Source organism: Dipodomys ordii, unplaced genomic scaffold (genome assembly GCF_000151885.1).
Source record: "Dipodomys ordii isolate 6190 unplaced genomic scaffold, Dord_2.0 Scaffold183, whole genome shotgun sequence".
NCBI lineage: Eukaryota > Metazoa > Chordata > Mammalia > Rodentia > Heteromyidae > Dipodomys > Dipodomys ordii.
In genome coordinates, this window is record NW_012267399.1 from 338,034 (window position 1) to 364,257 (window position 26,224).

At 47.6% G+C, this 26,224-nt stretch overlaps 2 protein-coding genes across 3 annotated transcripts in view; one reads left to right on the plus strand and one right to left on the minus strand.

The window, feature by feature from the left end:
• The window catches only part of Sergef (secretion regulating guanine nucleotide exchange factor), a 210,641-nt gene extending 197,924 nt beyond the window's left edge, over positions 1-12,717 (plus strand). For both annotated transcript variants that reach the window (XM_013034155.1, XM_013034156.1), the window contains exon 11: positions 9,356-12,717. In XM_013034155.1, the coding sequence (XP_012889609.1) occupies positions 9,356-9,684 (329 nt within the window). In that variant the 3' untranslated portion in view covers positions 9,685-12,717. The remainder of the gene's footprint in view (positions 1-9,355) is intronic.
• Positions 12,718-13,630: 913 nt separating this feature from the next.
• The window catches only part of Kcnc1 (potassium channel, voltage gated Shaw related subfamily C, member 1), a 41,559-nt gene continuing 28,965 nt past the window's right edge, over positions 13,631-26,224 (minus strand). Inside the window, exons 2-4 of the mRNA XM_013034154.1 lie at positions 24,100-25,033; positions 17,080-17,268; positions 13,631-15,055 (exon numbers count right to left, since the gene is read on the minus strand). Coding sequence (XP_012889608.1) covers positions 14,991-15,055; positions 17,080-17,268; positions 24,100-25,033 — 1,188 coding nt within the window. The 3' untranslated portion in view covers positions 13,631-14,990. The remainder of the gene's footprint in view (positions 15,056-17,079; positions 17,269-24,099; positions 25,034-26,224) is intronic.

Sequence of the window (26,224 nt, forward strand, 5' to 3'; positions counted from 1 at the left end):
CGAACAGGCAGGGAGTCTCTGCATGGAATTGTAGTAAGCATTCTATTTAAAACTAGTGAACTGCCAAGCACCAGTGGCTCATGACTATAATCCTTGCTATGCAACAGGCTGAGATCACATCTAAGACTCTCATTTGCAATTAACCAGCAAAATGCTGTGCTGGAGATATGTCTCAAGTGGTAGAGTACCAGGTGTAAGCAGAAAAAACTGAGCAAAGTATAAGGCTCTGAGTTTAAACCCTGGTAATGGACACCCCCCCAAAAAAAAAGGTCAACTTTTAGTCATCCTTCAAAATCCTACTAAGTCCTGGCTATTGTGGTTCATTACTTACAAGTAATCCAAGCTGTTCAGGAGACTGAAATCTGAAGATTGTAGCAGAAAAGTCCATGAGACTTTTATCTCCAATAAACTACCCTACAAAAGCAGGAACTGGAGCTGTGGCTCAAGGGATAGAATGCTAGCCTGGAACAAGAGAAGGTCAGGGACAGCAATCAGGCGCTAAGTTCAAGCCCCAGGACTGGCACGTATGCACATGTGTGCACTCACACACACACACATACCTGCTAAGAATGAACTTTAAAAGTTTTGGTGACAACTATCTTTCTCTTCTCTATGATACCTGTGTGTCTCAGAAATGTATTGTTTTTTAATCATCTTGAATGATTACTTTTTTAAAATATTTAAACAATATACAACGAAGAAATGAGGGTTCACCCATCTCTTTATGTTTTCCTCAGAGATTAGACTCAAATTTTTTTTTTTTTGTCGGTCGTGGGGCTTGAATTCTGGGCTTGGGTGCTGTCCCTGTACTTTTCAGCTCAAGGCGAGCGCTCTACTGCTTGAGCCACAGCGCCACTTCCGGTTTTCTGGTGGTTTATTGGAGATAAGAGTCTCACAGGCTTTCCTGCACGGGCTGGCTTTGAACCTCGATCCTCAGATCTCAGCCTCTAGAGTAGCTAGGATTACAAGCGTGAGCCACCAGTGCCCGCACTGGCTGTGAGATATATTTTTGGGGGGTCATAAAAATACATAGGAATTTTATATAACTTGAATCAAACTCTTTACCATTCTACAGTCTATTTTCTTTTAGACCTGTCTTAGATACATTCCTATGTTGGGCCATTAAGTTCTTCCTCATTATTTTTAATGAATTATTTAATAATAGGGTCAGACCTTGCATTCTTGAAGCATTCCTCTATCAGTGGATATATGAGGTTCTGTCCATGTCGGATGATCCACACAGTGCTGCTGTGTACACTGTGCATCCTCCTTGGGTACACAGGCCAACAGTTCCCATCATCATCCTTTCTCATGGCTGGAAGTCCCAAGGACACACTGGATTCTTCCTTTTCTGGGTCTTGTATCCAGAAAAGGTGTTATGCCTGAAAAGGTACCCATGTAATGAATATATGGACTCATTTATGGGCAAGAGGTGGCAATGTGAAGGACCTGGGTAGATTCAGGAAGCAGGTTGCATGCTTGTGGGGCTGCAACCAGGAGTCGGGAAAAAGAAGTTTGAGGCCCTAAGTGGCAGATCTCAAAGGAGCCTTGAGGAAAGACCTGGTTCAGGCCAGTTGTCCAAGCAAGAGAGGAGAACCTGAAACCACCTTGCTACCCTGAAGTTACTGCCTAGACTTGTGAGGCTGAATCCTGGGTTCCTCACTGCTCACTGCTTGCTCATCACAGGACCCTGAGGACCATCCCACCAACTGGTACATTCCCCATACATACCAGGCTCCATCCTCACTGGCATATACCAGCTCCTGACTGCAGAGCCTGGGGTGTCCACCCTGTGTCTCCTTGCCCTCTCAGCCAGGTGCAGAGACACAACTCTGACCGTGGCCAGGTCAGGAACAGCTCTTGGATCAACAGAGAACTTAACCCTCCCTCCTTCCTGCTCTTCCCACCAATTACTGGGTGCAGGAAAGGCCCGGAAAGGGGTGGCAGAGGGGCTGCCCCACAACTGAGGGCTGAGGGACTTCTACTATCTGCTTGGTACTACAGCTCCTGCCTCCCATCACTGAGCATCCAGATACACACAGTGGGCTGTTCAGTCTGTCCTTTTGCTAATGGCAGGAGGCAGTGTTTTGCTAGAGACAACTGTGTAACTACAGAAGAAGTCATGGGGTCAGCCCCCTCAACCAGGGGGGAATCCAGCCTCACTTGCAATGGTGTGCTACCCAGCACTGGCACATTGCCACTCTTGGAAGTAGAGGTGGTATCTGATGCCCCCCGCCCCCCGTCCAGACTTGTAGTGAGAGTTTGGCAACTTTCTACTTATGAAGTGCTCTAGAGCCAAGCATACATCTAAGCATTCATCAGGCATTTGCTCACCATCTCTCTCAGGATTTGGAACAAGGAAGGAGTCTGAGGTTTGGGAGTCTGTGATTTTCATACTGGTTAGAATGGCTGTGTCAGGCACTGTGCTAGGGCACATCCAAGTTGCTTGACCTCACTGGTTCTAGTTACCAAAACATGGAGGGTTGTGGTAGGAATTAAGGTGACAGTTGTATGAAATTGAGAAGCACCATCCCAAAGTTGTAGCCCTCATTCTCATGGCCAGAGACAGTGGTCAGATTTCTGTCATGTCCACTTTCCCAGTGATAGGATGGAGGAGAGGTGAAGAAGAAAGAGAATGGGCATAAGACCATCTTTCTTCTAACCAAGAGTCCCATAAGCTATTACAGAACACTTATGCTTGACCGTCACATCCAGCTACAAGAGAGTCTGGGAGATATAGTCTTCATTCTGTGGTCCAGGGCACAGCCAGGAGGCTCTGCCACACATGCCAGGAGTTTGTTCCTCCTAGGCCAGGCCATCAGCAGAGATACTATCTCCCTCCCTAACACTGGGCTGTAGTCCCAACACTCTAGGGCTTTGAGAGGAGCCATGTTGCTAAGAAGCTTAGACGTACCACAAAGCCTGAACAGATTTGGGTATTGTGTCCAGCCTGTGCCAAGGACCCTGTTAGTCCTATGGTTCTTCTGCCTTCTGGACTCCGGAGAAGACATGTATAGTGGGCATGAGCTCCATCACTTGTCACAGGCTAGATTGAGCCCATGAGTAGGAGGCCTCAGGAACTCTAGGGCTTTCTACCTGCAACTCTATGCCCATGTACCAGCAATGACCCATTTCCATCTACTGGGTGGGATTTCCGTGTTCTCAAGGACCTGGCAGATGATAGGCACACCACAGAGAGCCCTTTAAAGCAGGGAATCTTCTTTTCAATCACCTACCTTGAAAACTGTGCTCATCCTCCAGTTGACTTTGGGAGAGTCTGGTCACAACCACTTTCCCTCCTCTCCTCTGGGACAACGGCCCACATTGAAGCCTCTCCATTCTCACTGTGACCTGCCCAGGTGGCCCTGAGTGTTGTGGGTGCATGGTGAGACCTGTTCTGAAACCAGGAGAGGCTCCCAATGTCAGACATCCTGCCACATGGCTTTCTGCAGAGGGATGGCCTGCGCTTGGCTTTCTGAGCTCAGCTGTCTGGCTGGTTTCTGTAGAAGGCTGGTTCAGCATTTTGGGAAACCCATGCTTCCTGTCAGTCCACACTAGGCCTTCCCGTCTGCTGCTGCCCTCCATCCTCTGTGCCTCTTGTACTGCCATGGTTGCCTGGCCTTCTCTCCCCCAGGGTCTGTCTCCCACGTGGTCATAAGTTGCCACCTGTGTCAGGCACTGTGCTAGGGCACATCCTCCTTTTGGAAGCCCTGCGAAGTCGGTGGGGATCTAGGTACCATTATCACACCACTGGCAGAAGGGAGGGCCCAGGAATAACATAGTATGGTCTATTGTAAATTATGCATTGATATGACTATATGTATACTATACAATAGATGTGTATTTAGGTGTCCATGAGGGCTGGTTGTCATACCATGGTCCACTCTGACCTGTAGCCTGGTTTTGTACAAGGCTCATCATTCATTAAAGTCCTTTGAAGAATGTTTAAAAAAAAAGTGAATGTAACAGAGACCTAATATAACCTTCAAACCTGAAATAGTTCCTACCTACTCCATGTGGAACACATCTAGCAAAGCCTGGTATATGATATACAGTGTTTAGTGCCTCTTTCTAGAACCCTAGTCATCTATGAATTGAGAATCATCTATCGAATGTGACTGCCCCACAGGCTTGGTTAGAATTAAGCACTATATATATATATATATATATATATATATATATATATACACACACACACACATACACACACACACATACACACACACACACACACACACACACACACACACACACACACATATATCCCTGAGAAAACTTTCTTTGGAAGTACTAGGAAAGAAATTTCTGGGCTTCTGCCAGGCTTCTCAACCCAAATCCTGGCTCTGGGCCTTCAGCTACCCCAACCCCAAGTATGGCTTCCTTACAGAGTGTTCCCTTGGCAGGAGGAGAGCAACCTGCCAGCTGCCCATTGTGCCTTGTCCTGCTGGGAGGTCAGCCCTGGCTTCCTCCCACCCCCACCCCTGCTGACAGTCAGCTGTGCCACTCACCAGGGCTGGGCACAGAGCCTATACCAGGTGCCAAACTGGGCCCAAAGGTACCAAGGCTCTTCCACACTCCCTCCCTCATGCTCAGATCACATTGGCCAAAGTACCTGCCTAACTGCAGGGGCCTGGGGCCTGGGCTTGTCCTCTCTGTATGCATTTCCTCATTTGCAGGCCAAACAGGCAGACATCTATGTTTCCCCAAACCCAAGATTTTGGCTAGTGCTGCCTTCCTGCCTGCAAAGGAAGAGCAACTCTTAGGGTAATCCCAGAGCCCAGCCAATCTCGCTCTCTCTCTTGAAAGAGTGGTCTGTAAAGCAAATTTTTCAGAATGTAATTATTAGTTAATTGTAAAATTTTAAACATTCAAATAAAAAATTTCTGATTTGGATAGAGATAGGATTTCAAGTCTTACAAGCAACAGAAGAAATCAAACATAAAAATGATCAATAAATTGTACCTTCATGAAACCCTAACTTTTTATCAAAAGATCAAAAATAAAATCGTAAGTGAACCTGAGAAGAAATTTCAATGCCAAACATGGCAGAAAAAGAATATCAACAAACTAATAAAACAACCAAGCTCTTAACAATAGCAAGTTTTTATGTTGTACTTTGAGCCAGGCCCTGTTCTGAGTCTTTTATACATATTTACTTATTTAATCCTTATAAGCAACACTATGGGAAAGATACTAGTATTACTCCTGCTTAACAGATGGAGCAATGTAAACACAAAGCCCAAGTATCAGTGAGATGACAACCTAACAAATGGCAGAGCTAGGATTTGAACCAGGGTCATCTGGCTCTTGGGTGTGTACACTTAAACTTTTTTTACACTAACCAGGAAAGACAGGAAGCAAGCCAGGCACAAAAACGGAAATATAAACAACTGAAAAGCATGAGAATTATGTTTCAGTTTCAGTTGGTAATCAAAGTACAAATTAAAACCATGAGATACCATTTTTGCCTTCAAATTAAACAAGATTTTTTAAATGTTATAATATCAATAAATATGGCATTGTAGGAGTGAGACAGAGACTCCCACAGACTGCTGAAGTTGTTTTCAAGTGGCTTTTCTGAAAAGTATTTTGGAAGTACTCAAAACAGTCCTCAGGAGTCACAAGGATATCTACGTTCTTTGACCAGGAATTCCCATCCTAAGAATCTAATTTGAGAAAATAATTAGAGCAACAAAGATTCATGCATAAAGATGTTCTTAGCAATGCTATACAAAATAATGAAAAATTAGAAACAACCTAAGTATCTGATAATAGCAGACGGGTTAAATAAATTGTTTAATCTTCATAATGGGCAATTAAGCAGCCATTATAACTAAATTTGTATAACAAAAGACACCATAAACAAAATGAACAGACACACCACCAACTACTGGGAAAAGATATTTGCATTGTACATAACAACAGGGAAGATTCATATCAAAGGGATATACAAAGAAAATTTACAAATCAATATGAAAAAGGCTAACAACCAAAGAACAAACAGGCAACGGATGTTAAGTAGGCAATCCTTAGAAGACTTGGCTAATACAGAAATGTTCCCTCTTACTAATAGGGAAATGCCAGCAAATTAAATGCACTTATCAGAATAGCAAGAGTGTAAAGGCAAAGATAGAGAAACAAATTCATATCCATTGTTGGAGGGAGTGTAAATGGCTATAGTCACTTTGGAAAACAAAATAAAATGTGATCCTCTTATGACTAAAAGATACCTCTTCTGCCAGAAAACGTGTTTGAAGATGTTCATTGCAGTACTGTCTATAATAGTAACCATGTTAAGATCATCATTATATCATATTATGTATGATATAGCATTGCATCATTCAGTAACAATAATGATTCTATTAAGGAGCTGTCCATCCCAAGGGAAATAGGATTTTAATAATGAGATATTATATACAGTTGAAATTAAGATGAATGAGCTAGATCTGTAGCTATCAGATTAAATTTCTAGATCAATGTTGAATATAAAGAGAAAGAGGGAATGAAAACGATTTCAGCAGAAATCAGACAGGACTTCAGGAAGACCTAGCAGAGGAGACCCTCAGCACAGACAAAGGAGTCTAGAACCAGGGAAAACTGCCAGATGATCTCTGTCTTCCTCCAACCAGACTGAACTCCAGAGCTGCCTGTGCTCTTATGCTCAGATAAGGATCCCCAAAGGCCACCAAGGAGCCAAGTCCAACGTAAGCACATGAGAGTCAAGCCTGAACTCACAACCATCACCAACGCAGCGGGTCAGAGTTGAGAGCCCTGACCCTTCCTCTAGCAGGGTTTTTATAGAGTTTTTAGGGACTTCTATGTGTCATTGCAACACTTAACAAATTATATCACACCATGGGAAAATCATAAAATAATTCTAAAAGATGATTAGTGTAACCCATGGTGGGAACCGACCAGAAATTGGGGATTGGCTGGTTCATGGGGTTGATGCTCTTCGAAATGATTGGCTATAGCAGATGGTCCGAGCCGTGACCCAGTGGTCTTTAACTTGCAGGAACATCTGAAAGTTTGGGTTTTTCCTGTTATCTACTGATTAGCTATAGTGGAATTCACCGTAGAGGGTTGTTCCTGGAATTTGGGCTCAAGGGGATCAAGGGCAGTTGCTGACACATTTCCCAGACAAAATGGAATCCAAACCTAAAATTGCTCTATTTTGTTCAGGTTTCACAGTGACTATGATTGCTGATTTCTGCGATGGCTCTACTGGGTTTAAGTTAGATAGGGCTGGGAATGTGGCTTATTGGTGTAGTGCTTGCTTAGCAAGCACCTGGGTTTGATTCCTCATACCACATAAGCAGAAAAGGCTGGAAGTGGTACTGTGGCTCAAATGGTAGAGTGCTAGCCTTGAGCAAAAGTTCAGGGACAGTGCCCAGGCCCTGAGTTCAAGCCCCAAGACTGGCAAAAAAGAAGAAGAAGAAGAAGAAGTTACATGATCTCAGGGCTTCAAATCTGGAGGACCCTAATCCCCACCCAGCCTAGTGGTCTTCAGAGTCTGATATGATTAATACTATTTTTGTAAATCTTTAAAGCAAACTAAAAACCTTTTATAATATTCATTGAATTATATATGACTTTAAATATACATATTTATATATCGAACAAGAGTGCAAATAGTGTCCATAGACTTCAAAATAGTAGTTACTGCTGGGAAAGATGGAGTGAGAGGGACAGAGGATGGGCTTAACTGTTTTTTTTTAAGGAAAAGTTTGAAGCAAATATGGCAAAATGATAACAGTGTTATAAAGTTCAGTGAAGAGATGTGTATTTCTCTTATTTTCTGTACTTTTTTGCATATTGAGCTATGTCCAAATTTCAAGCAAATTTCTTTACATTTGTTTTCTTAATAACTTGCAATTTCCTGGAAAAGTGTTTGTGTTATAATATATGAGTGGAAAAAAACAGGACAGAAATATATAGCATATTACAAATAAATATAGAATGGACTTACAAACTTTTACAAGTAAAAGGTTTAGGCACATTATATAAGAATTCATAATAGTAAGCAAGACTATAAGTCTGCTTTTTTTTTTACACTCATCCATATTTTCTATTGTTTTTTTTCCTAAGGAAGGGGTGACAGTGCTCAATAGGAAATTACTCACTACCTTACTCATGTAACTGTAACCCCTCTGTACAGTATCTTTACAATAAAAATACATATTAAAAAAGAAAAAATTAAAACAACCACAGCAGAATGTGAAGGAGTTTAGTCTGTAGGAGAGGGGACAACACTCAGGAATTGGCCTGATAAGGTGGCAATATCCAGGGCTGTCCTTGGCCTGAGGTCGACTCCTGGTTTGGCTCCTTTTGAGCTTGTTCACATTTTTATTCTAGGCACTGTACTAATGACACAGCAGTGAACAAAATATACATACTCCTTTCCTCACCACCGAGCATATAAGTCAACAAGAAAGGAAAACACATCCATCACATCCTTTCATCTCTTCCTAGGTGTTACAACTTCTCCTAGGGCTAAGCTCCCTTTCATTAGCCAGTGGTTGTTTTCATTTGTTCTTTTGTATCATATACCTCTGCACAGATCACACATCTTTACAAGGTACACAATCCTTATGAGGATAAAGTACCAGGGCAATAATAAGAATCCAGTCTGGAATGTGTGGACGTGAGTACGGCATCTGAGAGACATTGAGACTGGAGTCAAAAGAAGGAGGAGATCTGAAATCCCCCAAAGTAAAGTATTTGAGAGAAATGAAGGCTTTGCAGGACACAGTTAAACTGTGAGTTCTCAGTTGTGATGAGGGAGAGGGAGAATTGTGCAAGTGAGACCAGCAATAATCAGAATCCAGGTCACAGGCCAGGGAAATGTTCTGTACGTGCCATGGGGAGTCATTGAAGGTTTTGAAGCAGGAAGGTGTCATTCACCATGGCCAAGGATCACCTTGTGCTCCAGCTAAGAGAAAACAGTAGTCTGAGGAAGTGTGGTATCAAAGGAAGATGGAGTATTGTGCAAAAGATCTGAGAGATGGAGGTAGAGTTAGCAGGTCTTGGTGATGGGTTATATGGGAATAATAATGAGTAAAGGGCTAAAGAGAAAAGCCAGGTTTGAGGCATGAACAGTTATGGGTGGTGAGGATGGGAAGTATTGAAATGGAGAGGCAGCAGCATGGGGACAGTGACATGCCACCAAGGGTTGAGCTTCAATTTTGTCATGTATGTGCTGGGTTTGATGATTCCTGCACACTATTATCTAAGTCCACTTTTGCAAGCCTCCGAGTGTTGAGCTTTAGTGTCTTCATGTATGTGATAGGTTTATGATGATTCCTTCACCCTATTGTCTAAGTCTACTTTTATGTATCTTTTCTCTCTTTTACAGGTGGAGCATGTTACTCCTGGGGCTGGAATGAGCATGGCATGTGTGGTGATGGCACTGAAGTCAATGTCTTAACCCCAAAGCCTGTGCAGATTCTGCCGTCAGCAGCAGGACTCCTTGTGGGCTGTGGGTCTGGCCACTCTCTGGCCCTCTGTCAGCTACCAGCACACAGTACACTGGGACAGGACTACAAAGTCACCCACGCTTCCCCAGATGCCACTAAGGACACCAGCTCTCAGGAAGCTGTGGACAAAGAGGGCAGCTGCAAGGAAAGACAATCAGGATCTCCCCCCCAAAGCCAACCAGACAGGTCCAGAAATGGGGGGCTATGACAGAGAACTTTTAATAAAGGACCTTTGCCCATCCAAAGTTTTACCAGAGAATCACTTTATTAGGGCATGGTGTTGGCTTGAAAAGGGTACAAAAAGCCCAAATGGTTGGGGTTTCTACAAACCAAATCACTAATAGGCTGCTTGCATAAGGTCCAGGCTCAAGAAAAAACAAAAACAAAAAACATTTTTCTATTCAGGATGTGAATGAGGGGCTAGATCTTCACCAAAGGAAAAAAAAATGTGGAAAGCTAAGACTAGAGCGAAGAAGCCTTTTGCTTTCTGGGGTAAACAGAAAACCACTCCTAGCCCATGGTGGTTCTGGTCCGATAGCCTTTGACTCAGCAAGACAGAGGGCCCTAGGCCACTCAAAGCAGCCATGAATCTCTGGGCCCATAGCTTATAGTTTCCTGTTTTAAGATACTGAGATGCTGAGCTTTGGAAAGGAAAATATTCTTGTCTTTAATGACTAGGCTCAAGGGAGAAGACTGTGGAGCTGAGAAGTGTGAGGGGGGTGTGAGAATTATTGGGGAAAATGGATAAGACTTCAGAAAGACACATCAGAGGAGATTCTAGCATAGACAAAAAAGTCTAGAACCAATGAAACTGTCAGATGATTTATGTCTTCTGGCAACCAGACAAGACTCTGGAGCTACTTGTACGACTATGTTGAAGTCTATGATGGCTTGGCTCCAGTGGCTTTAGGAAATTGCATAATCCCAGGACTTCAAAGCTGAAGAGCCCCTAATCACCACTAAACCTCTAGAGGTCTTGAGTCTTAGGGGTATCCTGCAAATTCTGTGGCTACCTTGTAGATTCTTAAGAAGGGAGGCCAAGTAGACAACTGCATTTCTACCTTCTTGAAGACAACTTTAGTCCTCTTGCTACTCAACACCTCTCCCAAGGCCTATTTGTGAGCATCAGAAAGAAGTGTCTCAGCACTTCTTCACAACCTAAAACAGGGTGAGGTCTCTTGGTATATCAACCCTAAGCCCTAGATCTGGAACCTAAACTCTTAGCTCAGTCAGATCATTATTGGAGCAGGTATGATGCAGATGGTCTATATGTGGAAGAGTGAGTGGATTTTGGCACTTGGAGTCCCTATAGACCATCCCATTACCTCAAGTTCCTCCATTTTACCCTTCTGTACAGAGTATAGACAGAAGGTCTTTACCCAGGTCACTTTACTAGCTGGCTTTGTTAAGTGTCATATGATAAGTAAGAAGGTATTGATATTAACAAGTGTCTCCTAGAATTTTTTTTCTCCACCCCTTGATTGTTACTGGTTATTCTCAGACTTTGCAGATGTCAAATCCCCATTCCTAACAAAAATCAAGGGACGGGGCTTGGTCAGTTTGGGAACCCACTCACCAAGTGCCCAATATATAAACACATGTTCCTCCCTGAGGGACTTCATCAGGTAGAGAGGTTGAATCAGTGCGCTCTCCTACCATAGTTCACACTTATCTTCTGTTTTATCCCACTTACAAATGTTTGAGAGCCATGCTGTTAGTCTCTTAGCCACTGTCCAGTTCATGTCAGTACCATCCATCTCTAGGCTCATTAGAGACATAGGAACTAACTTGAGAAAATACCCAGTCATTAAAAAAAATATTTTTCCTGATCAACTGAATTACCTTCATAATTCTCCTGGATAAGAAGGAAGAAAGGGAAGAGAGGCATGAACTGCCTATGTGCCTTGGCCATCGAGTGATAGTTGAATGGCGAAAGTGAAAAAAACTGGTGGAAAGTCTCCATATGTACAGCCGTCACTCTCCCCTCCTGATCGCAGGTACATCTTCCCTGGCATCTTCACCACCTCTGTCCTTGTGGGCAGTGAGGTTCCTCTGATGATGAACTGGTAATGTAGGAATGATGGATCCCGGTGTGTGGCTCCAAATGAGGCCCTCCCACCATGCCCACAGCATCTCCCACTTCTGATTGAAGGTGGCTTCGTTGTCATTGTGAAGTTAAGTTAGCAATCAAAGTTACTGGAGCAGTGTGTCAGAGGGAGGGCGATTCAGATTAAGGGTGACTGGAGTATCCAGGGAGATGGGTGTGTGGAAGGAGGTTAGGGAGGCTGATAGCCTCCTTGTCAGCCAGTTGAAGGGGATCTGGGTGGGAAACTTGAAACAAGATGTGAGTTGGCCCCTTCTGCCAAACCCATGGTACCATAAGGAGGAGGGCAGGAGACTAAATCCTGGGGCTTCTGAGATTTAGTACCAGCAAGTCTAGTCTTCCTGTTAATCCCACCTCTTAGCACCAGTCACAGGAACTCTCAGTTAGTAAGGGACAGCTTAGTCTGGTCTGGTTAACTAGACCACCTGGGTTAATATCCTGACTTCATCCTTCATTGGCTATGTGGCACTGGGACACTTTACCTCTCTCATCTTGTTCTCTTGCCTCTGAAATAGGCACATTGAATTGCTGTGAGCTATCATTAGACAATGTTAGTAAGATGCCTCCCCCCCACAAACATAGTAGATGTTCAGTGTATATTTTTCTCCATTAATTACCCTGCCCCTAGAACCCATATCCCAGGTGGCTTTGTGTTTTTTAGACTCCTCTTGTGCTGGTAGATCCTTGGTTTACATAAGGATTACCCTTCCTGCAGTAACCAAGGCAGTTTGGCTAGTGCATCCTTAAACTTATAAATGGTTATTACAACCTCTTTAGTCACTTAACCCCTAAACAAAGGTTCCACCAACCCCATGCTCTTGCTGCTTGGACTTCACAGGGCAAATGTTTAAGCAGAGATGAAAACCTGAGATAAAAATTCAGGACCCCCCTTAACCTCCCACCCATCCTTCAGATCACTGACACAGGCCACTTTGGAACTGTTAAGGGATATGAAATCGGGGGAACTGATACCCACTTGTTCATTTTCCTGGGTAGATTGCTCCCCTTTATGAGCATCATTTATCCCTCTGTAAAATGAACAGAGGTTAACAGGTACCTGTGGCTTGCTCATGCCTGTAATCCTAGCTATTCGGGAAGCTAAGATCTAGGATCATGATTTAGAAGCCAGCCTGGGCAGGAAAGTCCATGAGACTCTTTAGTTAAGCACAAAAGCTGGAAGTGGAGCTGTGGCTCAAGTGGTAGAGCCCTAGAATTGAGCACAAAGGCTCAGGGACAACACCCAGGCCTGGGAGGAAGGGAAGGAAGAGGAAAAACACGGCAAGAGAAGGGGTGACATTGTCCAAAAAAAAAAATGTACTCTTTACCTGATTCATGTATCTGTAGCCCCTCTGTATATCACCTTTATAATAACAATAAAAAATGTTAATGCACAGAGGTTGACTTCCATGAGTTCTAAAGCATCTTTCTATCTGAACATCTCTGGAGTCTCACTACCACCCCTTAACTTGAGTAATTCAAACAAATCAACATTCCCAGGAGAGGACGCTACCAAAGTATCTCTGGGCTGAAGAAGGGTCTTCAGGGAGGTGCTCCTCAGACCTAGCCCTGCAAGAATACAGCTGGTTAGGAACTCAGACCTGGCAGACCCCAGTCTCTGGTTCCATCAGATTCAACAGTGGCCCTAAGAGGGAGGTCGCCATGGTCTGCACAGGGTCTCTGAGTGCTCTGACACAATCACATTCAAGGGTTTATCAATAAGATATGATTCAGGGAGGAGTTTCCACATTGGGTGACCAGCCAGAGGATATGCTGGTCTTAAGACCAACACTTCACATGCACCATGCTTTCTGAGAGCTTCTTCCTTCCCCCAAGCCCACTAACAGCATCTGCAGCCCAGAATGCCACCCTACCCAACTGTCCATCAGGGGTCAACTTCCTTTTTAGGACCTGGCTTTCCTCCAGCAAGACTGCAGTATTAGTCATAGTCCAAGGCTTAGCCCAGCCCAGCTCAGCCCAGCCATAGTAGACCATAGGCCCCCAACAGAATCTTGACACTGCCTGAAGGCAATAAAAACCCAAATCCATGCTTCATCTCAAAAGTCAGCCTTTTATTTCCAGGGCCCGGGCCCAGGGAGGGGAGGTTGTTGAGCTAAAAGCATCGTTGCTCTCTTTCCAGGAAATGTTGTGAGCTGCAGCGAAAGCTTGAGATGTTGCATTTTTTTCAACTCAAGCATGTGTTTTTTCAAAAATATCATCTCCCCCCCCCAAACTAATTTTAGAATCAGACCAAAGCCAAGCTACTGTCCTCTGTTTCTGTTGGGAAAATACTATATTTATTCGAGATGCAGCAGCATGTCTCTGCAAACCTCCAATTGCTTCAGGAAAACAAATCTGCTTTAGACTATACAGAAACCATGATACAAAATTTATTTCATGCTCGAATTGCTTTGCATAACATTGGGCATGCAGGGTTGTTGTTGTTGTTTTTTTTTAATACTCTGAAGAACTAAATCGCATACAATGCCAAGTTGTACCTTAATGAAGATGGAGGACGTTGCCCCTCCAATGGTCCTGAACTTTTGGTGCTCTACATCCTGGTTTTAAATAACACTTGGAGAATCCATACGGTGTTGATTATTTACTATGAACAGTTGGTTATGAAAGTTGGTCACACTGGATCTACAAAACCGCTAAGATGAGCGAATCAACCTAAACTAACCGCTGTCAGGGATCTTGGGGAAATGTCCGCTGGGTCACAAGCATGCCAAACAGAGGGAAGAAGACAGCAGTGCGAGTTTCCACGATTCTATTTGGAGCAAAGTTCTTGGTTTCCACATGAGAGATGAACTATGGAGGTGAGGTCAATATGACCGATGACTGACCAACTGCCCTTTTTAGAACTGTTACTCTTGATCTTGTATACAAAAAAAGAGAGGATGCAATCCATTCCCCATCCCTGTTTTTCCTCCCCGGCCCTCACTTCCAGAAACGTACAGGTTTCTAACGCACGCCATTACAGTTTGGCTCCAACAATGTGTGTAAAAGTAAAGAGCTCTGAAAGAAAATATAGGACTTTTTCTTTTCTTGTTTCTTCTTTTTGTTAGTGTTGTTGTTTAGAGTAATCATACAGTTGCAGGGTGTTGGTGGGTTTGGTTTCTCTGGGTTTTCTGTTTAACTTCATGCAAGTCATGCTAAGGAACCCCTCCACCCCATTCCCCCAAATAAAATAAAACTTTTAAAAAAAATGGAAAGAAGGAAAAGAAATCCTCTACGGTCAGTTACCATTTGGCCGTAGAAAAAGCTACGTCCGTCCTAGTACAATGCCTGGGCCACTCGGACTCGTCCGGCAAACCTGCGTGGCGTGAATTTACTCTGTCCGAGGGTGAGGAGGGGCTGCAGGTCCACCCAGATGCTTAATAGCCACCAGTGTCCTCGGCCAAGCCGCCTGGTCAAGTCACTCTCACAGCCTCTGTCGGCATATACTTAGCAATGACAGGGCTTTCTTTGCAAAGATCTGTATGTAAAGAATACAATTAACACTTGAGCTTCTCTTCTTGGCCTTCCCATCCCGATTGGTACTTAGTTTTTAAGGAAGGAGGAGGAAAGACAGAACAGCCGCATGCAGAGGCAGGCAGGTTCTTCTCCAGCTGGCTTGTTTCCCATGCAGTGAGCCAGCCTAGCAGCCTCGTTCTCTCCCTCCTGGGGGAACCAGTGGAGTCCCTACTGCTACTCTGCACATGAGCTCAAACACTTGAAGGCCTTCTGGCTTGAAATCAACCTGAGAAAAGCAAGTTCTTGTGGCTATCGAGACCCCATAAGAGCGGAGCTGGGTGGATGTGGGTGGGGCCTTCACCCTTGGCACCTCCCAAAGGCTCAGGCACCTAAACCCATGTGGGTTCAGAAATGAGTATCACCTGTGGATGGTGGTGGCCGCACAGGGCTCTAGCCACTGCAGGGAGGCAGGGCTGCATGTGTCTCACGTCCCCTGGACCTCCGGAAGCACAGCAAGTCACTCTTCCTTTCTGCTCTTTTAGGCTGCACCAACTGATCCAACATCCAAGACAAAGGAGACAGGCAGCCCTGTCTCCTGAGTCGGGCACAGACTGGGAACAGTCTTCCCCCTTACTCTCCCACCCCCGTGGCCTCTGCTCTTATGCACTCTAGAAATCCCACCTAGGAAAAAGCCAGTTGCAAAGGAGCGCAACAGGCCCATCCTGGCAAGGATGGGGCCTTTTCCTGAGGCTGGCAGCCTTCTGCCGTGCAGCACCATGCAGGGGGTGGCACACCACACTGAGGTCCAGGAGGCCTTCCAGCAAGATAAAGAAGCAGGAACCAGCCGAAGGCACGTGGACATAACTAAGTACTGATGACCTAAGGACTTTCCTTCATCTCACAGTGGGCTGCCTTTCTGCTTCTAGGCCTACCCTTGATTTTGAAGTCTATTTTCTCCTTGTATCTGGATTAACCACTTCAAATCCTGGCGCAGTTGACAATGGCCACAGACAGTGTCAACTGTTGCTTTAAAAAAAATCCCAAAAACCAAAACCAAAAAAAAAAAAAACCAAACCCTCCAACTACTGGTCTGACACAGCCGAGGCTCACCCCCTCTTGGTCAACATGCATCTGTGTGAGCCTGTGTGGCACTCCAAGACATGCACGAGCTGGCCAGCCAGTCTAAGGCACTTAGAGAGGCTCCTTCAGCTTTCCAGGCCAAACCAGTGCCTAGAGCCTTGGCTAAGTGTTCTAGGCCCTTCCCCAGCCCATGCTCAAGCTCCAGTAAAAGCTATTCTTCAACAGGGTCAGCCTGAAGTTCTGACTGCAGCAAGGAGACCACTAGTCTCAACTTTTGCCAACCACAAGGGGGCGCTGACCATGTCAGAGCAGCGGCCCTTGGGCACTGATGGAAGGGGCTGCACTAAGTCCAACTTCCCCATCTTCTCTTGGGAGATTCTCTGCCACTAGCATAACCTGACTGGCGCATATCTTACCTCTGCAAGGACGGTGACCCTATCCCTAAGCCCTGAAATGACTGCTCTCTCCATTACTCCCACTGGCCTTTGATTCCCTTTAAAAGATGTCTCTTCCGTAGCATGGATCCATACCTAAGAGTCTTGGCCAACCCCGACTCGCCTTATTGCCCATCTCCTCCCCATGGGAGGAGAGATCATCGCTATTTGGATCTCCCCTGCCCCTGCCAACGTAGTCTAGGAGAGTCGAGGCTCCTCCTGTCTCCCTGGGTACTACTGCCATCGTCATAGCCTATAGGCAGCCTGTGGAAGCCCTTTTCTACGACTTAGCTCAATTATCAGCCCACAGCTCTGCTTCTCTCTGCCAGCCTGACATTCCACTTTGAGGGGAAAGGGACTCAGACCTCCAGGGACCATCCCTGGGCGCCTCCCTCTATCCTTCTGTCCTCACCACCACCCTTCATGTGCCTGCCTGCCCCTCAGCGCCCCTCACCCACCGCCCTGCCCACCCATCTGCAGGAGCGCGAGGCAGACCCAGCCGATGCACAGAGCTCCAGCTTCCTCTACATACCCTTTCTCATTCCTCCACCAGGTGGGCACGCGTACTCCCCGGTTGATAAGAGGAAGCAGGGTCCGTATCTCTCGCGGGTGCCCGAGCGGGTAAAGGGCAGGCCCTCATCGGGAGTGAGGGCCTGGTCTATGTGGGGGCAGTCTTCGTTCGCCAGCGCGGCCTTCGCCACCTCCCCATTCAGTTTGGAATCTTCAAACATATAAGCAGAAGCTATTGAGACACTGAAAACTGTTTAGTGAGGGAGGAACAGGCCAGAGGTAGGGCATTTGGCACCGGGGCAGCCGGTGTCGGAGGGTGGCAGGGGGTTAGGCCATGGAAGAGGGTGCGAGGCTGGGGAGAGGGGAGGAGCGGGCTCAGTCTATTCAGGCAGCCTGCAGGCTGCCTCCAGGACAGGGATGGAAGGACTCCTGGGTTTGCTCAAAGTTTGCAAAAAGATGAATTGGTGATGGGCCCAGTATATATGGTGCTGGGAGCCAGGTCCAGGGCCCAGAGCAGGGCTGATGAGACAGAATGATGTGGATGCAGTCATGGGGAGAGGGCCAGACACAGAGCTCAGGGAGAAGACAGACAGACACGCAGAAAGGTTCCAGTCCCGAGAGGTGGCCTTTCACACCCCTCTGCTACTGACTGGAGCCTGGATGCCTTCCAGTGACATCTAAGCAGTCACCCAGCCTCCCCCAGACCCACCAGTCCCCAGCTGATCTACTCTAGTCCATCTTGTTTGAGCTCCAGCTAATCACTTGGTTCATGCTGCCCCTCCCCCACATCTGATCACTCAGCCTGCTCCCACCACGCCATACGGACTCAATCTGGTCATTCTGCTGCCTCAGCCCTGGTTGTACTTTCTATTGTGTCCCTACAGAGACCCAATCTGGCCCCTCTATAACTGTCTGTCCCCCATGTAGAGTAGGCCCAATTATTCCTTCTATTACGTCCTCACAGGGACCCAATCTCATCCCCCTATAACTCTGTCCCTCACAGATTAGGCCTATCACACCTTCCATTCTGTCCCCACAAGAACCCTGGCTAGTCACTCTGATTCCCTATCTCCTGGTCACGCATTTTACTCTGTCCTCCTAGGGACCCAACCTGATTGGTCTGTCTCATTCTCCATACAGATTAAGCCTGACTAAACAATCTGTCCCCTGCAGACCCAATTTGACCACTCCATTTGCTCCATCCCTAACTAGTCCACTCTGCTCCCCACATATAGCAAGCAGTGTCCCCATGCTGCCCCAGTGGGTCCAGTCAGCTTGCATAGGCACAACAAGGATGTATGCATGAAGCTGTGATGGCAGGACAGGGACGTAGGAAGGGCTCCCATTCCTGTCCCCTCTGCCAGTGTCCTGGCAAAGCAGAGCAAATGGATGTGTAGAAGACAATAGCAGCTTATGGCCTTGGGTAAGGAGAATTTAAACCTTCGCCTCTGTAGTACCCTGTGAAGGAATCTGAAAAGAAGTCTGGAGCAATCTTTGTGAGGAATGAAGTGTGGCCAGAGCAAGGAACCCTGTCTTTCCCAAATCCGGAAGATGAGCCATGGAGGCCTCGGGCTGGCAGAGATGGCTCTGACTGACCTTTGCCACGCCCCCCACCTCTGTCACCCCCACACTCTCTGCCTTCAAAGCCAAATCTCCCTGGCCAAGATGGAGCCCACTCAAACACTGCTCCTGGAGTAGACACCTCAGGGGCAAGCCTTTTTCAGGAAGGAAACCCACATAGGCAACCACGTTAGGGAAGGCTTTCTAGAAGATTGAGAGGGGAAAGCTGGAGCCAATCTCCACTGGATCTGATACTTTCCCATGATCCTGTTCACATCATGTAACTACACGCAGGAGTGATCCTTTCCCAAGTGCACACACTTAGCGCACATGTGGGTGGGATCTCCACCCGTGTACACATCATGTCACTACAAAGAGGCAGTCAGTCAAAAGAGAAATGGACCAATCAGGTTTATTCATAAAGCAAATCAAAAAAAATCCCATCATAATTTTGGAACTTAAAAAAAAAAGTCTCTCATACAAGATGGCAAAGCATTTCACGTACAGTGTGTTTCTTGACAGATCCCAGGGGCTTCACTCTCCAATTGACTCTGAACCAGAAAGGCCAGTTACCAAGGAAACAAAGGAAACTCTGACACCACGTGACTAGGGCTGGGGGCTGCCTAGCACAAGGGGCATGTCTGCGGGCACACGTGTGCTCACAGAACATATGGGTCCTGTCTCACACTCTGGTTGGCTCCCCAAGGGTCTCTGGGAGAGGGGAGGGAAATCATTCGCAGGGGAAGAGAAGGAGGGAGTGGAAAGTGAGTGCCAGAGTCCCTGCATAACTTTTCCTCCAGGAGGGAAACTGTGGCCATTCCGGGCAACACGTCCTCTGGTTGGAGAGTGAGGACTTTCTATCTGTTTCTTGGCTATCATCCTCTGTCATAGGAGATGTGCACAGCCTCGATCTTGTCCAGGGTAGGGATCTACTGCTCCCTCTGCCTCTGCTTCTGGAGGGATGGTGTAGCCTGAGAACTCCTCCTCTAGCTCTAAGTGTAGAGCCTTCCACTGACTCTGTCCAGAAGCAGAGCCCCTTTTCCCTGGGCTTTCACATCCCACAACTGTGAAAGGCTCTGAGTGGAGAGGCAAGCTTTCTCTGAAGGGCCCAGGGGCAGGGAGTAGCCATCAGGGTACCCAGGAGCCTGCTTCTCTTAGCCTTGACCTTTGAGGTGAGGCTGTTGGTTTCTCTGCCGTGGAGGACGCAAAAAACTGGACCATTCCTTGTCCTGAACTCCCACAGGGTGGCCAGAAGAAAGAAAGAAAAGAAAGAAAACAACAAGAAAGGGACAACTGCCTAAACCCAAGCTCACCCAATGCTCCCCATCCACCTGCTGCTTTCAGAGGGCTGGCACCCTGCCTCCTGCCTAGGCCCCCCACTAGACCCACAGGCCTGCAGTGATGAAATGGCAGCATGGGCAGCGTCTCAGAGATGGTTTCCAGGCTTTGAAATGAGCTGAGATGAGCATCCGTGAGAGGGTCATTTTTTTTTAAACTTTGGAGCAAGGAGAACCTGCTTGGCCCAGCCCTCAGCCAGCAGGCTGGCTTTTCTGCCTGTTTCCAGGCACCGCCGCTGCCGTACTTACTGTTCACACCAGCAATGGGCACCAGGGGGCGCACACAAGACTGGGGTGGGATGGGAGTGGCTGGGCATTTCCTTGGGTTTTCCCCTGAGGAGTCTGCCCAGCCGGGGACTCGGGGTGGGGGGGTGAGAGGACACATCCCAGGATAGATGGGGATAGTCTGTGAGAGACACAATCACGAAAACCAATACGGTCATGCAACAACACGAGGAGAGAGAAATATGATTAGTGGAGAGAGAGAAAAAGAATGTGAACAACACAAGGAACACCCACCCATGCCCAGCCCGGAGTCAGGCCATTTCTCCACCACGTCCCCCTTAGCCAGCAGAGGGCAACAAGGACCCCACTCAGGGTCCAAGCCACCAACCCTGCAGCGGTCCCCATGCAAGTCCCTTCAGCCCCACATCCTGCCCTGTCAGCTCTGCCCTCAATCCCATCATCCTCCCTGCCCCTGGACTAGCACCATTCCCTGGGCAGCACCTTGTAGCCCAGCAGGGGATAGGTGGAGGGGTAGGGATAGAGGAGTGGCCCCCAGGGGCTCAGACTGGAATATCTCTGGACCTTGCTGCTTCCCCAAATACCCATGGGCAGGAACCTAGTCACCATCCCTCTTTCCATGTCACCCACTTCTCAACTACAATGGGATCCTATATCCCTGGAGGCTGTACCACAAAGGACTGACCCACACCACAGGAGCAAAGATGGACAAGACACATGTGAATGAACATGGCAGGACAGAGGGAGCACTGTGAGTGCCCAGAATAGATGGAGGGGACTCTGACTATCGATGTGAGAGGACCCTCCAGAAGGGGTCACTAGTCAGTTCCAGGAGATGTCTTCTGGCCACTGTGAGGCCCTACGTCCAAGTGAGACCTTCAACAGCCTCTCTCAACGAGACCCTCCAGCACTGAAGCCATGCAACCATAGCCCAGGGGACAAGTCCCACGAGGAGATCACACCATCCGTGGGACAGACACACAGACTATGTTTTGAAGAATGACCAAGAGGTGGAGGTGAGGGAAAGGAGCTGCTGGCTCAGCTGGGAGGCCTTGTTTCAGCTCAGGGCCTGTCCTACGTGTGGCTGGAGGTGGGATACCTACAAGGCCCAGCCCAGCCCCTAACCTAGGTTGGTTTTTTTTTTTTTTAGAAGTAAAACTGGAGAAATCCCATACTTGGGGAGCTGCACTGGCTTCTCTGGGGGAAAGGCCTTGGAGACTGCATCTTACCTCCCACAATCCCCGCAGCATCTGCTCCCTACTCATCACCATATTTGCCTTCCTGGCCTCTAGCTTCTCTCTCACAAACTCATCTCTACTCCACACCCATCCATATACACAGCTATAGGCAGAAGAGGAGGCAAATGGGAATGGAGTCTGGAATTCAGGATGGCAGGGAACAACTCCTAAGAATCTCACTCCCTTTCCATGGTGGATAATTCTGGTGTTGGGCACCAACTTTTGGAAGGAGGGATGGTCTGGTAAGAGAAGAGGCTCAGGGTAAGACTGGGGATTAACAGCCAAGGAGGGTGGTCCGAACATCTGTACAGCACCAACATCAACAAGGAATGGGGAACAGAACAAGGAGGACAAGAGGGAGGCGGAGGGTAGGAAGGTCCAGGCTCTAGAGGGCAAGCTTGGATGGGCACCAAGTATCTACTTAGGCATAAGACCTTCCAAAGTCAGAGCTCCCTAGATATCTGAAACCCAGAGCCGGGGCAAGTAGCTGCCAGGGGCAAATATATCAAGGCTGGGGGCAGGCCAAGGAGCCCAGAGGATCGCACAGGAAAACATGGGCTTTGCAAGTCTTCTGAAGCATAGAAGGAAGGCTGTGTTCATGTGCATGTGTGAAAACCCATCCACACGCCTGTGCTAGGGGTGGAGGGGGTGAGAGAGGGAGATGGAGAATATTGTTACTATCTGGGCACACAAAGGAATCTATTCTGTCTAGACTAAACTGAGGATCGCTGATGGGTTAAGTCTGGGGCTCCATGCTTGGGGCACCAATCCTAAAAGACACAGTGTTGGAGAAGTTACATTGGAAAGGCTGAGTAGTACAGGACCATGCCCCTCATGCTGAGCACTTCCTGCTAGGGTCCACAGTGTAGTTGCAGGATGGGGGGGGGAGGGGGGAGGCAGGGCGGTGATAGTCCAGGCCAGAGCCTAAGAATTGTCCATGCCTTGACTGGGGATTCCTGAAGCTAGCTAACCCAAAGTGGAAAGGTGGGGTTTAGGCTTCCCATGGATGAAGTCGTGGCTTGGGCCAGCAACACTCCCTCATCACAGGTCCCCATACTGCAGTCTCTGAAACATCAGATCCAGCCCAAAACACTGGGCATACTTGTCTCAGGTCCTTACAGAATCCCAGGAAGGGAGGACATGGGGCAGGGCAAGGAAGCTGGGAGACCCTATGGACAGAGAAGTAAGCCTTGGGATCCTGTTCTGACTGTCCTAGCTGTGAGATGAAATCTGAACAGGATCAGAATGGGGAGGTGGGGAAGAGCACTTCAGCAGGGAAGGCAATCAGTCACCCACTGGGGGAGGCCACCCAAGCCAAAGGGAAACTGCCTTGTTCAGGACTGAGCCAGACTGCAGCCCACATCAGATCAGGGCACGTAGATGTCCTTCCTAGACTAAATGGGCCTAATCTGTCATGTTCACCACCTGATCTTCCTGGTACTAATTAGCTCAGTATGGTCACTTTTCTCTGGGTCATCAATTCCTTTGAGATCCCTGTGTCCATAGAATAAGTCGATGGTATTCCATGGGTAGAGGTAGACTATGGGCTTTATTTCTTCAGACCAGAGCCCCATGATCAACTTTATGTGCTATGCGCATGTTCTCATAAAACTGAGATAGTCCCATAACGAACCACTAGCCATGGAATATTAGAATATATCCCACGGTGACTAGTATTGTTTCATGGTCCCCCTCCCCCCTCCCCGGGCCCCAGTGAATTCACGGGGAAAGTGGTTGTACATTGGTTGGGATGTCTAGTATTGCTGCCGCAGTCCCTACTGTTGGGACATGCAGACGACCCTCGTGGGAGGTTGTTGCTAATCTGAAATGCTTTCATCAAAGCTGCCCAGGGTATGGCCCCCTCTACTCCTTTGCTCACCAGGCACTTCCATCGGGCCACCGGAAACTCCCACTGGACCATCAACCCAAACAGACAACGTGAAAGCCAGAGTCACTCCAACAGGTTCCTAAAGATAAATGCTAAACTCTAGAGTGGTGGTAGAGAATGAGTTGGTTCGGCATGCTATGGGGTAAGTAAGCTTGTCACGGAGGGCTAGGGGTGTCTCCTAGGAAGGACCTGGAGCTAGGCAGCCGGCATCAGAGCAGAAATTCTACTTGGCTATGGACACAGGCTCTGCTGGGGCTGAGAATCTTGCTACTACTTTGCAGGGCTCCTCCTGCCTGGATCCCATGCACCATTTCTGCTGTCTACACAGCCTGCGTGGAGCTGTGTTCAGGATCAAATGAAAAGCTTATGGCACCTCCGAATCACATCCACCCCCACCCTGCCCCAACACTAGGTCAGTAGCCTGAGTGAGAGGCTCATGCTTGACTCCTGCCCACCTGAGCAGCAACCCCCCCTGGCTCCTGCTAAGATAGTCTTCAGCAACCTCACCATAGGTGTGGTCTCTTAAGAACTTGGTGAGACCAACTGCATCAACCTTCTTACCCAGGGCCGCTAGTGAGGTTCCTCTAGCAGGCTCTTGCCTTCCGAATTTAGCCGCCCAGCATCCCCCTGGGCGCCCAGGCTCCACACCTCGGGATGGAGCACAGGGTCCCGGGTTGCCCAGGGAACTAAAGAAGCAGTCTGACTGAATCTGAAATCATCGCTACAGGGGGCGGAGGTGAAAGGTCAGATCGACATGCCTCTAAGAGGTTTCCTACCTGCTCTGTTAATTTCTAAAATTTCCTCCTGGGCCAGCGGACATGTGTCACTCTGAGTACTGTGGTGTGGAGAGTTTACGACAGATTTACAATAATTGGGTGATCCCAGCTGCGGTGGCCGAGGAATATGCTTCTTTTTTTTCTTTGGTAGTTTCTGCTTAGCCATTGCTAAGGAATAGTACATCCCGAAATTGTTCACGATGACTGGCACAGGCATGGCGATGGTTAGCACACCTGCCAGGGCGCACAGGGCTCCCACCAGCATGCCGGACCACGTCTGCGGGTACATGTCTCCATAGCCCAGCGTTGTCATGGTGACCACAGCCCACCAGAAGCCGATGGGGATGTTCTTAAAGTGCGTGTGCTCACTGGCGCTGGGGTCATTGGGCTGGGCCCCTATCCTCTCTGCATAGTAGATCATAGTGGCGAAGATGAGCACACCCAGGGCCAGGAAGATGATAAGCAGCAGGAATTCGTTGGTGCTGGCACGAAGCGTGTGGCCCAGGACCCGCAGGCCCACAAAGTGGCGGGTCAGCTTGAAGATACGCAGGATACGAACAAAGCGGACGACACGCAGGAAGCCCAGGACATCCTTGGCAGCCTTGGAGGACAGGCCGCTTAGGCCCACTTCCAGGTAGAAGGGGAGGATGGCCACAAAGTCAATGATATTGAGCGAGTTCTTGATGAATTCCACCTTGTTGGGGCAGAAGACGACACGCATGAGGAACTCAAAGGTGAACCAGACCACACAGACGCCCTCAATATAGGTGAGGAAGGCTTCTGTCTCTGCTTCCCGGTAGTAGCGTACTTGGGTGCCATTCTGAACATTCTCAATCTCTGTCTTGTTCACGATGGGGTTAAAGCGCTCATGGGTCTCCAGGCAGAAGGTGGTGATGGAGACCAAGATGAAGAAGAGGGAGGCAAAGGCCACATACTGTGGGTGAGAAATACACAGTGTCAGAGAGAGGCCTTCCACTTGGAGTGGAGAAACCTGGGGGCCTTGTTGTTGGGTACAGGCAGGAGGCCAGACCAGGCTTAGGAACATTTCCAATACAACCCACGTGGACATGCCACATTTCCCCCCTCAGGGCTGGAGCATGTGCACTGCTGCCAGGCCTGGCTAGCCAAACAGTTCTCTTTGATCTTCCATGCTTCCTTTTCCCCATGGCCAGACAACACTGAAGCCCTGTGGGCCAGGAGAGCCACCAGAGGAAAGAAGCTTAGATCCATGCGAAGACAGATATCCACTAAAACCCACACTGAAGTGACACCTGAGTGGGAAGTAAGTTTCTATGGCGTTATACCACTGCAATTTAGAGGTGATTTGTGAAAGTGTTTAGCTGTCCTGGCTAATAGTGACCAACTTTCTGGGGCTGAAGTGTTCAAAGAAATAAGATGGGGCAGTTATAATGAAATCAAGACCCTGAGGGGTCTTATCTCCTCCCATCTTTCTCCCTTCCAACTCCAATCTAGGCGCTCAGGGAGTGCCCACCTGCTTTGTACCAGGAGGCAGCATGCAGTCCCCAGCAATTACCTTAATTTGCATTGATGCTCTTCTCCTGCCTTGCAGGGAGTGTTCTGAGAGTCCTAGAAAAGCCTTGTCTGGGTTGACCATAACTACGGAGTCTAGGACACAATAATCTGGCCAGGGCCTGGGAACCAGTAATTATGTGAATCTCTCAAACCACATTCTGGGTTGAGGAAGTAAGGGGGAAATAGGGAAGGACATTTAATATTTTAGAGCTGACACAGTGCGAGAAGTCTTTAGAGATGATCTGGCCCAAGATACCTCATGCTACAGATAGGAAGTTTGTGGCCCCAAAAGATGAAATGAACTATCCAGGCAGAATTGCAGAATATTGGGATTCTCTTGGTATTAGAATATTGTGTGAGTTTCTCCTAAGCTATTAATAAGTGTGACCCTTATGCATTCTTCCATCTACCATTCTTCCTTTCTTTCTCTTTCACTCACTTTTACTTACATCTATCCATCCATTCATCCATCCATATGTCTATCCACTGGTTCACTCATCCATCCTTTCTTTCTGCTACCCCTCACCAGGCACCAGGTTATATCCATCACAGAGCTGACTAAGGCTTCTATCCAGCTCTCAAGTTGCTCCCT